Genomic DNA, 12914 nt, shown 5'->3' on the forward strand with positions numbered 1-12914 from the left:
GAAAGAAAACATCCCTGTGAGGCCCAGTGACACTAGCAGGTGTGATCCTGCGATCTCAAGTGGGTGTTAATTTACGGGAGCCATAAAACTAATGGGGAGACGCCAGACATAACACAAGACAGACCAGCTGGATAGGGGATTTCCTTGCAGCGAGTTGAACATGGTTGCTGTACAATGAACAGCGTCCTGCTCTCACAGTGGCCAACCAGATGCCCAGCGTGAGAATTGGGGAAAATTACAGAGCCTAGGACTTGCTGATCAGAAGGTCGGCGGTTCGAATCCCCGTGATGGGGTGAGCTCCCGTTGCTCGGTCCCTGCTCCTGCCAACCTAGCAGTTCGAAAGCACGTCAAAGTGCAAGTAGATAGATAGGTACCACTCCGGCGGGAAGCTAAACGGCGTTTCCGTGCGCTGCTCTGGTTCGCCAGAAGCGGCTTAGTCATGCTAGCCACATGACCCAGAAGCTGTACCCCAGCTCCCTTGGCCAATAAAGCGAGATGAGCACCGCAACCCCAGAGTTGGTCACGACTGGACCTAATGGTCAGGGGTTCCTTTACCTTTATCTTTACCTTTATTGAGGGGAGATGCAATGCATATACTAGGCAAAATTCTGTCTGAAATGCATAGATGTGCATTAATTTTCGCGTGTTTTAAAAAAACAAAGCAATTCACAAACAGATGTGGAAATGGGGTCAACCAAACCAAAATGGACAGAGTCATCAAACCCTGCACCTCCATCTATGCAGATTTGCCTAAATCCAAGAAATAGCTCTCAGAGCCTTTTAGCCTGCTGGCAAAATAGTGATGGAGATTTTTATTTTTTTTTAAAGAGCATTTAAGGGAAAAATCAACAGCACAGAGGAGATCAAAGCATTTTTGTGAGCCAACTCAGTCGCCAAAGAGGAGCTTGGGAAAGACCCCCACCCCCGCCGCCAGTCCGGAGAGAAGATAAATTTCTGCAGAGAGAAGGAGTAAACTGAGAAGAGAGCACCTTGGTGTCAGATAAGGGCCTGGGCTCAAAATGCATTCTGCATTCACCTGCAGAATCTCTTGGATCTAGGGAAACAAAACAAAACACCAGCCACAAAAGGAGGAGAGCAAATATATTCCCAGGGACACATTGGGCGCCTCAAGTCCGTGGGTATTTTCTAGGAGCGGTTCAAGCACACGCTGGGAAACTTTAGGATTCTTCCATTAAGTCAAGCACTCCATTGCTCTAGTCTAATGCAAGAAATCCACTTTTAAAAACTAGCAAATATGTTATGGTTCAGAAAGTGATGGTAAAACACATTGAAAGGTTTGAGAGGCATGCAGATTAGTGGGAATATGTGTGAATGCAACACCAGAAACTCCACTCATCGCTGAAACTCTCTGCAAAGAAAACTGAACAAATGCTCAACAAAGACTGGACATTGTCTAACCTCTGTTAGGATGAAAGCTCTTTGTTGTATAACCACCCCAGAAATAAATCAGAAAGAAAGCGCAGTGAAGACCAGACACTGGCTGCATCCGGATGTGAGAAATGTTGTGTTAGATTTCCTGGTTAAAATGCTGCCATTTCTGTCCTGTTTTCTAATGTTCCTTTCAGTGCCTGTTGCATTATTGCAGTGCCTGCTGCATTGTTGAACAATACTTTTAGACAGATATACTAGCATGTCGCGCTAAATTTCTTTCACACCAGTGGGCATGATGTGGCAAAACAACGGATGTCATTGGACAATGTCATTCTCCTCCATACATGCTTCTGTTTCCCCATAAAAACAGCAGGGTAGAGCTATATGTTGGTTGTTGTTGTTGTTTAGTCATGTCCAACTCTTCGTGACCCCATGGACCAGAGCAAGCCAGTCTTCCACTGCCTCCCGCAGTTTGGTCAAACTCATGCTGGTAGCTTCAAGAACACTGTTCAACCATCTCGTCCTCTGTCGTCCCCTTCTCCTTGTGCCCTCCATCTTTCCCAACATCAGGGTCTGTTCCAGGGAGTCTTCTCTTCTCATGAGGTGGCCAAAGTTTTGGAGCCTCAGCTTCAGGATCTGTCCTTCCAGTGAGCACTCAGGGCTGATTTCCTTAAGAATGGATAGGTTTGATCTTCTTGCAGTCCATGGGACTCTCAAGAGTTTCCTCCAGCACCATAATCCAAAAGCATCAATTCTTCAGTGACCAGCCTTCTTTATGGTCCAGCTCTCACTTCCATACATCACTATTGGGAAAACCATAGCTTTAACTATACGGACCTTTGTCGGCAAGGTATATGTTCATATACCACCCCAAATCGTGCAATTTTCTGGATCCACCGGGTTGCAAACAGTTTGTTTTTTTCTTGAAGCAAGTGACACAGAAATGAATGTTAAGCTTCCACTAGATTTCCAGAAGCTGCTTTTGTGTCATGTGTGTTGCAAATCCCAGATGCAAAGATGCAAACTTGGGGCAATTGTTCTTTGGTGAGAGAGCCCCAGCTGAGATTTGATGTAGCAAAACATGCAGCAAAGAAAGCATGGGAATATAGGCTGTAAAAACTTTTAATATGTGCCCTTTCCAGTGAATCTCAATGTATCCCATTTCCCTAGCACAAAAATATACCACACGTTTAGAAAGTCATAAAATGGTATCCTCACAAAAAGCTTCAGAGGTCAGATTTGTGTGCTTTTCCATATAGCAGTCAGAAATAGTTGCTCAGGCAGTAAAATGTTGCTTGATTATAAAATGGTAAAAGTTCCTAAACTATTGGTATAGGAAAACATTCGTTTCATACTTTATTCTTGTCTGAAACAAAAGAGGCTGCTTAAAACCATGCAGCTGGAGGGAGCAGCTCAGACATAGGCAAAACCTGGCAGGACAGCTTACTCTATGGCATTAACCCCTTCATGCATTAATTAGACTTAAACATGCTGGTGATATGAGGCTGGTTCCCCTACAATGTGAAAGCTCAAATAAAATACAGTGCTTTAACCAACAATCCCTCTTCCCACGGAACTCTGGGAATTGTAGCTCTGTGAGGGCAATAGGAGTCCCCTAACAACTTTCAGCATCCTTCACAAACTACAGTTCCCTGTATTATTTGGGGGAAGGCATGATTGCTTAAAGTGACAATGCTTTAAATGTATAGTGCAGATGGGGCCTTAGACTCTTTTCCAAAGCTTCCTTCATACTCACAAAAGACTTGGGCAGTTCTTTTAGCACTGAGTCAGACCACTGGTCCAGCTCACTATCATCTACACTGACTGGCAGCAGCCTTCTAGGATTTCAGACAGTGGGGCTTTCCCAGCCCCAACTAGAGGTGCCAAGTTTTGAACCTGCAACCTTCTGCATGCAAAGCAGATACTTTATCACTGAGCCGTGACTCTTCCCACAACAGCTTATGTATTTGCAGTTGTGTTAATACATCTGGGGCGTGCACAGGGGAAGCAGCTCTTTTGCACCACTCTTTATATTACTGACGATAATATTCATAAACACTTCTTTTGTTGGGTTTTATCACGGTGCCATCAATTATGACCCCGGTAATACAGAACAAGTTACACTCTGACAACATTTCCTGCTATTCTTGTTTCTGCCATGGGAAATTAAAGGCATTAAAATTTCAGTTCTCAGGAAGAATAAGGGAGGGACCTCAGCAAAGTGGTAGCACTCGTTCTTTCCATACATAATAAAGGAGCCAGTTTCACCTCTTGGCATCTCCAGGAAAAGACCTATATTTGAGGTCACCTCCAGGCTGTCAGCATTTTGTGGGAGAGATTCAAGCGCATACCAGGAATTTAGGTTTGCTGCATTAAGCGGATTAAAGAACTCTGTCGTCCTGGCGCAACAAACCCACTTTTTAAAAAACTGACTTTTTGCAGTTGGGAGAGTTAACAGGGAAAGCATGGGGTGAATGAACGATTAATGGAAAGATGTATAAGCACCGCACAAGCAAATCAGGACGAATTTAGGAAGAATGCTGCCCACAAACAAATGAGAACAATGCTCAATATAGGCCAGCTGTAGCCTACTGTCTGCATAAGCTTTCTGCAAGCAAATAAGGATGGATGTTCAATTAAAGTTGGCCATAGTCTAGCCTCCACATGAGCTTCACACAAGCAAATCAAATGAATGCTAAATAAATAGGTCACCTAATGGAGCCCGGAGACTTTGGATAAACATTACCAATATAAAGAGACTGTACTGGACCTTTGCCTGATCCAGCCAACTTAGTATCCAAAACCAGACCCTCCGAGTGCCCCTATTTTCTAGGGAAGTCCCGGATTTACAGAAGCCATCCCAGTTTCTCATTTGATTCCAGAATGTCCCACTTTTCCTTAGGATGTCCCTATTTTCAGCTGAGAGATGTTGGAGGCTATGGAGTTATTGCAACCCCCAAGCCAATGAAATAAGTAACTATACAGCCTTTAGAAGACATCTGAAGGCAGCCCTGCATCGGAAAGTATGTTTAATGTTTTATTATGCTTTTACATATGTTGTAAGCCACCTAGAGTGGCTGTGGCAAACCAGTCCAATGGGTGGGGTATGATGATGATGATGATGATGATGAACATCCCTATTTTCATAGGAGAAATATTGAAGGGTATATGCATTCCTAATGGCGTGTTTAGCATCACATTGATTTTGGCCCCTAGAAACCAATGTGACAGCACCAACGTCTGTTTGCTGTCATCCAAGGAAAGGCCGTAGCTGAGTGGCTGAGCATCTGCTATGCATGTAAAATGTCCCACGTCCAATTTCCAGCATCTTCAGGTCGCACTGGGAAGATCTCTGTCTGAAATTCTGGAGATACATCACCAGTCAGCATGGGCAATACGGAACTGGACAGAACAATGGTTTGACTCTGGACCAGGTGGATTCCTCGGTTCTCCATCCTGCCAATGCTCACAGAACCAGAGTCTCTTTTTCCTCTTGGCTTACATCTCAGCTTGACCGACACCTGAACCCCACCACTACTTTGGCTGCATCAGAAGAGACGCACCTGAACTTTGGAACCTGCTTGAATTGAATTGCGGGTCACAAGTCTCTTCAGAAGCATCCCCATCAATGGACGCTTATCCAGACAAAAGGCAACGCTCAAGCCATGCTGCCTGTATCCCCAAGGTAATGAAACAGTGTTGAAAGTCGCTGCCAGAATTCTACTTAAGGTGTCAAGGAGGAGGAGGAGGAGTCCATAACCTGCTCGGTTCCTTTGGAACTACATCAGACACCCATAGCTAAATCTGCATATTTCATTTGTGCTCATTGATTGCTTAACCATTCTGGAAACTCTAGCTCTGTGAGGGGAACAGGGGTCACCTAAAACCTGCCGGCACCCTTAACAAACTACAGCTCCCAGAATTCTTTGAGGAAAGCCATGACTGTTTAAAATGGTACCATGCTGCTTTAAATGCATCATGGATGTGTCCCATGTCTCAACTATGCTTGAGAAACATTCTGGTGTCTCTTTTGAACCTTTAAACAAACCTTGGCCAGCCAAACAGCCCAAAGCAAAAGACAAGGGGGTTTAAAGAAAAAAAGATAAACATGAAACCATGAGAGAGAGAGAGAGAGAGAGAGAGAGAGAGAGAGAGAGAGAGACCCCATTTATGAGGTGCGATCTGACAGCATGAGAGGACCTTATGAATCCAGCAGACCCAATCACACACACACGATGGAAAGAAGCCGCTAGGAAGCCCGATATTTCACAAGGCATTTTACAGATCCCCTTGGAGCTGTTTAAAGTATACAGGCCTCTTCTCGCGCTGTCTTGTTCACCATCTGTTTTCCGTGAAAAGTTTTCCATCCATCTCCCAGAAATTCTGAACTCAGCGACGGGGTTGTTAAAAGGGGTGGGGGTGGGCACCGACCTGACAGCCCATTTGGAGTTCCATCAGTCAAACAGGAATGAATTTGTAAGGAGAAGGGTACTCCTGGGCAAATTTCACACAGTTTGCATTGACATGTTCAAGGTCTGTCTTTGCAAGGAATAAGAAGGCGGCTCAAAGTGGGTCAAATCATGAGAAGGTCCCAAGGAATAGGGGTGGGGGTGGGGAGAGAGGGGTCATGATGCACTTTACAGAGGACAGCCCTCAATATCAAAGGGGATCAGATGGAAGTCCTCTAACTGAAAGAATGGCATTAATAAAATTATATTTACTCATATCAATTTTATCAAAGGGTCTGAAATATTTTAAAGTGGTTTTTAACAGCATGGTGATATGTGCTATTTAATGCGTACAAAGTGGTCTAATGTGCATTATTGCACACAATTTTAGATTTAGCCTCTAATAAACAAACATGTATAGCTCTCAAGGTACATGAAGGGCGGTATTCAACTAAATTTTATGCAGAGTAGAAAACTATACACCTAAGTTAACCATGGTCATTCATTTCAATGGGTGTACTCTGTGTAAACATAAGACCACCCTATGCAAAGAGGGAGAGAGCTTGGAAAGTTCATTTTCAAAAGAAACTACCAGTAGTTCTAGATGAATACGCCTTAAAAGAAACTAATTCCATTTCACATTCATCCCCCTTTTTCATAGAAAATTTGTGAACAAGTTCAGTTCACAGCTCAATTCAAGTTCATCTAAATGATCCTCAAAAAAACCCAAAGAAACAGCGTTCAGAATGTTACAAGCTCTGCCAAACTACAAAATACAGTGGCACCTCGGGTTAAGAACTTAATTCGTTCTGGAGGTCCGTTCTTAAGCTGAAACTGTTCTTAACCTGAGGTACCACTTTAGCTAGTGGGGCCTCCCACTGCCACTGCGCGATTTGTGTTCTCATCCTGAAGCAAAGTTCTTAACCCGAGATACTATTTCTGGGTTAGCGGAGACTGTAACCTGAAGCGTCTGTAACCCGAGGTACCACTGTATACTTAAGTAAACATCAAAACACACACACACACACATATATATATATACATACTGGAATCTGAATGGTTTAATTTATAACCCCTCCTCAAATATTTATGATATCTAGGCTTTAAGGGTTTGGGGGGGGGGCATGTCAGAGAATAGACTTGAAGATAAAGTAATTTTTAAAAAAAGCTTTACCTGAAAATGAACTTAATTCATAGTCAGTTCACCTGGCACTTGCAGAAACTACTTTCAAGTGTAGTTCAGAGATTCTTGAACTAATTCAATGAGCTTCATGAAACTAAAATAGTTTATTTCAAGCACGGTAGTGCATGTGTGCACGCATGTGTATAGATACATAGCATGGTGGAAGAATGTATATTTATTAGTTTCTATCATGTCATCTTTAACTCCCTTTTTACCTAAACGAAAAAGCCCCAAACACTGCAACTTTTTCCCATAGGGGAGTCGCACCACCCCCTTAACTGTTATTATTACCCATTTGCTGAACCTTCTCCAGCTCCTTTTTTAGATGAGGCAACCAGAACCATACCCAGTACAGTAAGCCCGTGACTTACAGTATGTTCCAAGGATCATGCCTAAAGCCAAAATCGAGTATAGTCAAGACCCACTGGGCTCAATGGCGGTTTGCAATGCCAAAGACATTTTCCCTGGAATACATTTTTTTAAAAAATTGCCCTGCATGTAAGCTGAATGCACACAGGTTAAACGCATTACATGTAGGCTTACTGTATTCCAAACGTGGTCACAGCATAGATTTGTACAATGGCATTATGATATGAGCAGTTTCATTTTCAATTCTCTTCCTAATGATCGCTAGCATGGAATTTGCCTTTTTCACAGCTGGTGGGTCGACATCTTCAGAGCTTCACTGGATGGTTCCTGGGTTGTAGTGGTGGGTGGGTGGGTGTTTCCCCTCTCCCCTTTCTCCACAGCATGCCAGTTGTTGCTCCAACTGCAGCCATACAAAAACTCGTGACAATTGCTAGCTGGCAACAACACAAAGACCGGCAAACGCAGAAGCTCATTAGCTTTTAAGGCTGCTCCCGTTAGCAGGCAGTTAAAAAAAAAAAGCAAAAACACAAACATTCCTAACTTTGGGTTCCTCCGACAAATTACACACCAGTTCATAAACAGACACAGACTATTATTATCATTTTTCTTCTGCACAGACGCTCTTCCTCTTCGTGTCTGCCCCCATTATCTCTCTTGCCCCTTTCCAGCTACAAATGAGAGATTTCCTTCTCCCTTCTCCGTGCCAGCAGTTCAAATGGCAAGCTAAGATGCTGCTCTAGGCGTCTCTCTTTCCTATACTGGACTTCTGCTTTCCTGAATGGAATTATTCACTTCCTCTGCAGGAAACCTTTATGAAAGTTCTTTTCCCTCCTGAGTTGAGCTGATTGGCCGATTGCCAATTTGGGTGTACTTTTTTCTTCTTCTTCTTTTTGCCAAGTTCAGATAAGGCCATTATCTGCTCCCTCTCCAAAGTTTCCTTTGAATTATTCTTCTTCTTGTTGTTATTTATCTTATTTTTCACTTTCTTCATCATTCTCCCACAGCAGACAAACTGGTCACATCTTGAGTTAAGTATTATGGTAGTGGTTGTTACAAATTCACTGTTTATTAATCTGTAGACTGCAAGACAGGTTTCTAAACAGTATTAACCTAGTTACACAACCACTGACTGAACTATAAAACATCCATCGTGAATCAGAGAATTGTAGCATTGGGAGGGACCCCAAGGGCTATCTAGACCAAACCCCTGTAATGCAAGAATCGCAGCTGACCACAGTTTAAAAACCACCAGTGTAGGAGACTCCCAACTCCTTCTGAGGTAGTCTATTCCACAGTCAGCCAGATCTCCATGTCAGAAAGTCCTTCCTGATGTTGACTTGGAATCTCCTTTCTTGCAATTTAAAAATACACAATAAAACAAAGCAATCCTGCTTTATAGGGAATTCCTGTGCAATGTTTTGTTTATCTTCAACATGGTTTTATAACGCTAGGGGTGCCGTCCACCAGTGTTGACTGGTACAGCCAATTTCTGGGCCCGGAATTAGAATATATAGTTTTATCTATGCATAAACACAACCTGGGAGGGAGGGGCTCACAGCATTAACACTCCAACAGAGGCTGCTTCCCCATTAGGTTTCCAAAATCCAGAACAGTGGAAGACCTGCCTTGCTCCCTCCAGTCTTCAGCATCCGGCCAACTCTCACACACTGCTCTGGCTATTGAGGGGGTAGGGAAAGCACCACCCATTTGCTTCTATGGCAACCTTCTGGACTTTTAAATTGCAGTACAGTGGCACCTCGGGTTAAGAACTTAATTCATTCTGGAGGTCCGTTTTTAACCTGAAACAGTTCTTAACCTGAGGTACCACTTTAGCTAATGGGGCCTCCCACTGCCGCTGTGCCGCTGGCGTGCAATTTCTGTTCTTATCCTGAGGTAAAGTTCTTAACCCGAGGTATTATTTCTGGGTTAGCAGAGTCTGTAACCTGAAGCATCTGTAACCCGAGGTACCATTGTACTTAGCTGGCCAGCCAAAGCCATTGGCTTGACAAAGGAACTTGGGTTGGCAAAGCTTGCGCGTATGCATTCCGCCCTCAGAGATACGGGATTGCGAGTTTGGGAAAGAAATCCAGGGTTTCATCTAGACAGACTCACCAAATTCATAATAATCGTCACCACCACTGCATCTCTCTAAACTTTGGGAATGGAATGCTGGACTGTAATGGGCCTGCAGTCTTATCCAGCCATGAGCAACAATGCCTGGCTCCTTTCCCCACACAATTAATCAGCGTACATAGAGTGATTCCCAATTTACCTTCTTCAGCCCAAGCTATTAGGAAAAACTCCAGAACGCATCGCACTAGCAGAGCGCAAAGGCATATCAGGCAACTCCCGGCGGCCTGATCATTTCTACAAACATTCTGAAAAATGAGGAGGATGGATCTCGAAAACAGTCCAGAGTTTAATATCCTCAGTGCAGGTCTTTGCTTTAAATAGGGACGGACCTCAAGCCAACTAGCATTTCAATGATGTAAACTTAGAACACCTTCCATGCTAAGAAGAAGTAAGAACCAACCAAGAACAATGGAAAGGGTAGAAAACAAAGACAAGATTCTTCAGAATATTTCTCTTGCTTTGCTACACACTTGTGGGGAGCAAACAAACAAACAAACAAACAAAAAACCCTACTTTTGATGTCCTATGTAGGAATAAGCATCACCACCAGATCACAATGTCTTTGCAAACTGGAATAGAGTTGATTCTTCTTCTCCCCACACCCCTTTAGGCCAAGAGTGGAGAACTTCTTTCAGTCTTCTGGGCAACCCTGGGGAGGGCACATGCCACTCAAGCCATAAGATCACCTTCGCCAAGTTTCATAGTACTAATGAACTAGAAGAACAAAGATATGATTCCCCCTTAATCAATGGCTTGACAACGTGACAACATTGGCAACATACGAACAGACAGCTTATAGACGGAGACTTTGGATAAATACAGCAATATATGGAATGAGTTTACAAATAATATATTGGGTTACTGACAATTATATGTGTATTAGGATAATAAGAATATGCACATCTGTATATTAATGTATGAAAATGTAATGGTCTTTCTTTCTTTCTTTCTTTCTTTCTTTCTTTCTTTCTTTCTTTACTCTATCTTTTCATAGATGAAATTCTTGTTTTTAAAAAAGTTTCATTTCAAGTTGTTTCAGAGGTTATAGCTCAGGACTTGAAATACCTCCATTTAGTTGTTGTTTTCTCCACAAATGAGGAAGACAGATGGGTATAGAAGTCGGGTTATGCAAGCTGGTAATTTTTCTAAGGTTGTCTCCTCAATGCTGGAAACAAAATAGAAACTTGCACAATGATATCCATGCTGTCTGTGACCAAAATTCCAGGGGGGGGGGGTTGGGGGGAGGTAGAAAGAGCACTGTTCATCCTAGGAGGTGAGTGGGGGATCTTTTTCAGCCCAAAACCTTCATCCCTTCTGAGCAACCTTTTCAGGGCCACATAGCAGCAGAGCCAGAGGCAAGAGTAGGCAAAGCAATGAATGCAAATTTTATGTTTGTACAGTGGCCTTTTTTCTACAGTGCATCACACCAAAGCACACTCCTCTCTGTTCTACATCCTGACAAGCAAGAAGCATTAGTGGAGTTCAAAGATGCACTCCAACCAGACAAAAACACTTGGGGGTGTGCAAAACATGGCTGCCAAGGGGTGTGGCCTGTGGAGAGAGGATGTGGCCTAAGACAGACTTACGAGGATCACATTTGGACCCCAAGCCAGAGCTTCCTAGCCTTGTATGGCCAGGGAAGAAGCTTATATACAGTACAGTGTCCACTTCCATCTGGGAAAGATGCCCTCATAAGGCTCCCACCCTCTCTGAGAAGACCTCTTTGGTCCTCCACACTATCACCACCTCTCATTCATTTGCTCTGTCTTCCTTTGAGCGCACACAACTGCTCAGAGATTCAGCAAATGTTTGGTCCCTCTGCTCTGCCACACACAGAGAGAATTTGTATTTGCTACCCTGTTGTTAAGAAGCACGACACGCTTTGCACTGGGCCAGCAGGGGTGTTCGCACACCGCACAATCTGCATGCGCAAACGTTACGGTTGCTCACCTACACCGTCCTATGAGGGTGCACTCTGCACGCCTGGGTCGCCGAGATGTGCAAATCAACAAATGTACACACAAACACTTGCCCATGTGCAGGAATAGCTCGTATCTGTTGTAAGCCACCTTGGACATCATCAAAAGACAAGGCCCAAATCACAAGCGTACGTGTGGATCTCACTGAGATTCTGTATGTGCAATTAAAGAGACACATCATAGAACTGTAGAGCTGGGAGGGACCACAAGGTCCTCTGGTCCAGGGGCATCTTACCCATAGAGGCTAGTGCCACAGGGTGCCAGGGAATCAAGTTCTGGAGGGCGCCAGGGAAGAGGCAGAAGCTGGACATGGCACCTCCCGGAATCAGCTTGCCACCTTCGCCCGCCTCCGCCATGCCGCACCTAAACAGTGCTGCGCCAAGAACCTTCGTCTGCCATAGCCACCATGGCACAAAGTGGTCACCTGAGCTGGGAGCTGCCGCATCCAGCCTCCACCTCTTCCCCGCCGGACGAGTTGCCCTCCAGCCGTTGCCCACCTCCTCCAGCCCCGCAAAGCTGGGCGCGTTGCTGGCAGCAGGAAATCTTTTGCCCAGCGTGGGGCTCAAACCCACAACCCTGAGGTTAAGAGTCCCATGCTCTACCGACTGAGCTATCCCAGGTGGCAAAACATGGCAGGATGAAGGGGGGCCCACTTACGATAAAGGCAGCCTGTGTCCTCTCCAAACTGAGACCATCCCGGGCAGCACTTGTACACTGTCTGGTACTGCATGCTGTAGAGCTGCCGGTTGTCCATGTAATACACCATCCTGAGAAAAGAAAACATCAAAACAAGCAGCGTTATATGTTACTGCAACTGGAGGCTACAGCCGCCTAATTCAGCAGAAATCAGATGCAGAAAGTTGCGCCCAGTGTTCGTCCTACTCTGAGTAGACCTGTTGAACATTAATGGAGGTAAATTAGCTCTGTCTATTAATTTCAGTGGGTCTGCTCTAACATTGGCTGCAACCCAGAGCAATCAAGCCATTGCAAATAGGAAGCAACATAGGAATCTGCCTTATCAGACCAAAGGTTCATCTGGGCCAATAATGTCTACACCAACTGGCAGCAGATCTCCAGGTTTTCAGACAGGAGCCTTACCAGGATCAACTTTCACTGTGCAACTAGAATTTCTCAGTATGTGATTGACTCCCACCCAAAAAAACAACCCAGTGGAAGTCTGTAAGCAACCAAAAATACAGGTGAAAAAAATACTTTAATGTCACATATAGTTAAGACTCCAGTTGAGTTAGTCTAACTTCACTGTTTGACCATTGTGGTGGTTTTAACATATGTTTTAAACACATCCCATTGGCAAGAGATGAAACACAACTAACTGTAAAAGCCCACAGAATGACTGCATGTATTCGAGTGTTGTACTCACACACACTTTCCTGCATAGCAGAAAATGCC

General features: G+C 44.2%; 1 protein-coding gene across 4 annotated transcripts in view; it reads right to left on the minus strand.

The window, feature by feature from the left end:
* Positions 1-12914, minus strand: part of MEGF6 (multiple EGF like domains 6) — a 210932-nt gene that overhangs the window by 176487 nt on the left and 21531 nt on the right. For all 4 annotated transcript variants that reach the window (XM_083512799.1, XM_083512798.1, XM_083512800.1 and 1 more), the window contains exon 3: positions 12162-12271. In XM_083512799.1, the coding sequence (XP_083368925.1) occupies positions 12162-12271 (110 nt within the window). The remainder of the gene's footprint in view (positions 1-12161; positions 12272-12914) is intronic.

This window comes from Podarcis liolepis (assembly GCF_965112155.1).
Source record: "Podarcis liolepis genome assembly, chromosome: 7".
Taxonomy (NCBI): Eukaryota; Metazoa; Chordata; class Lepidosauria; order Squamata; family Lacertidae; genus Podarcis; species Podarcis liolepis.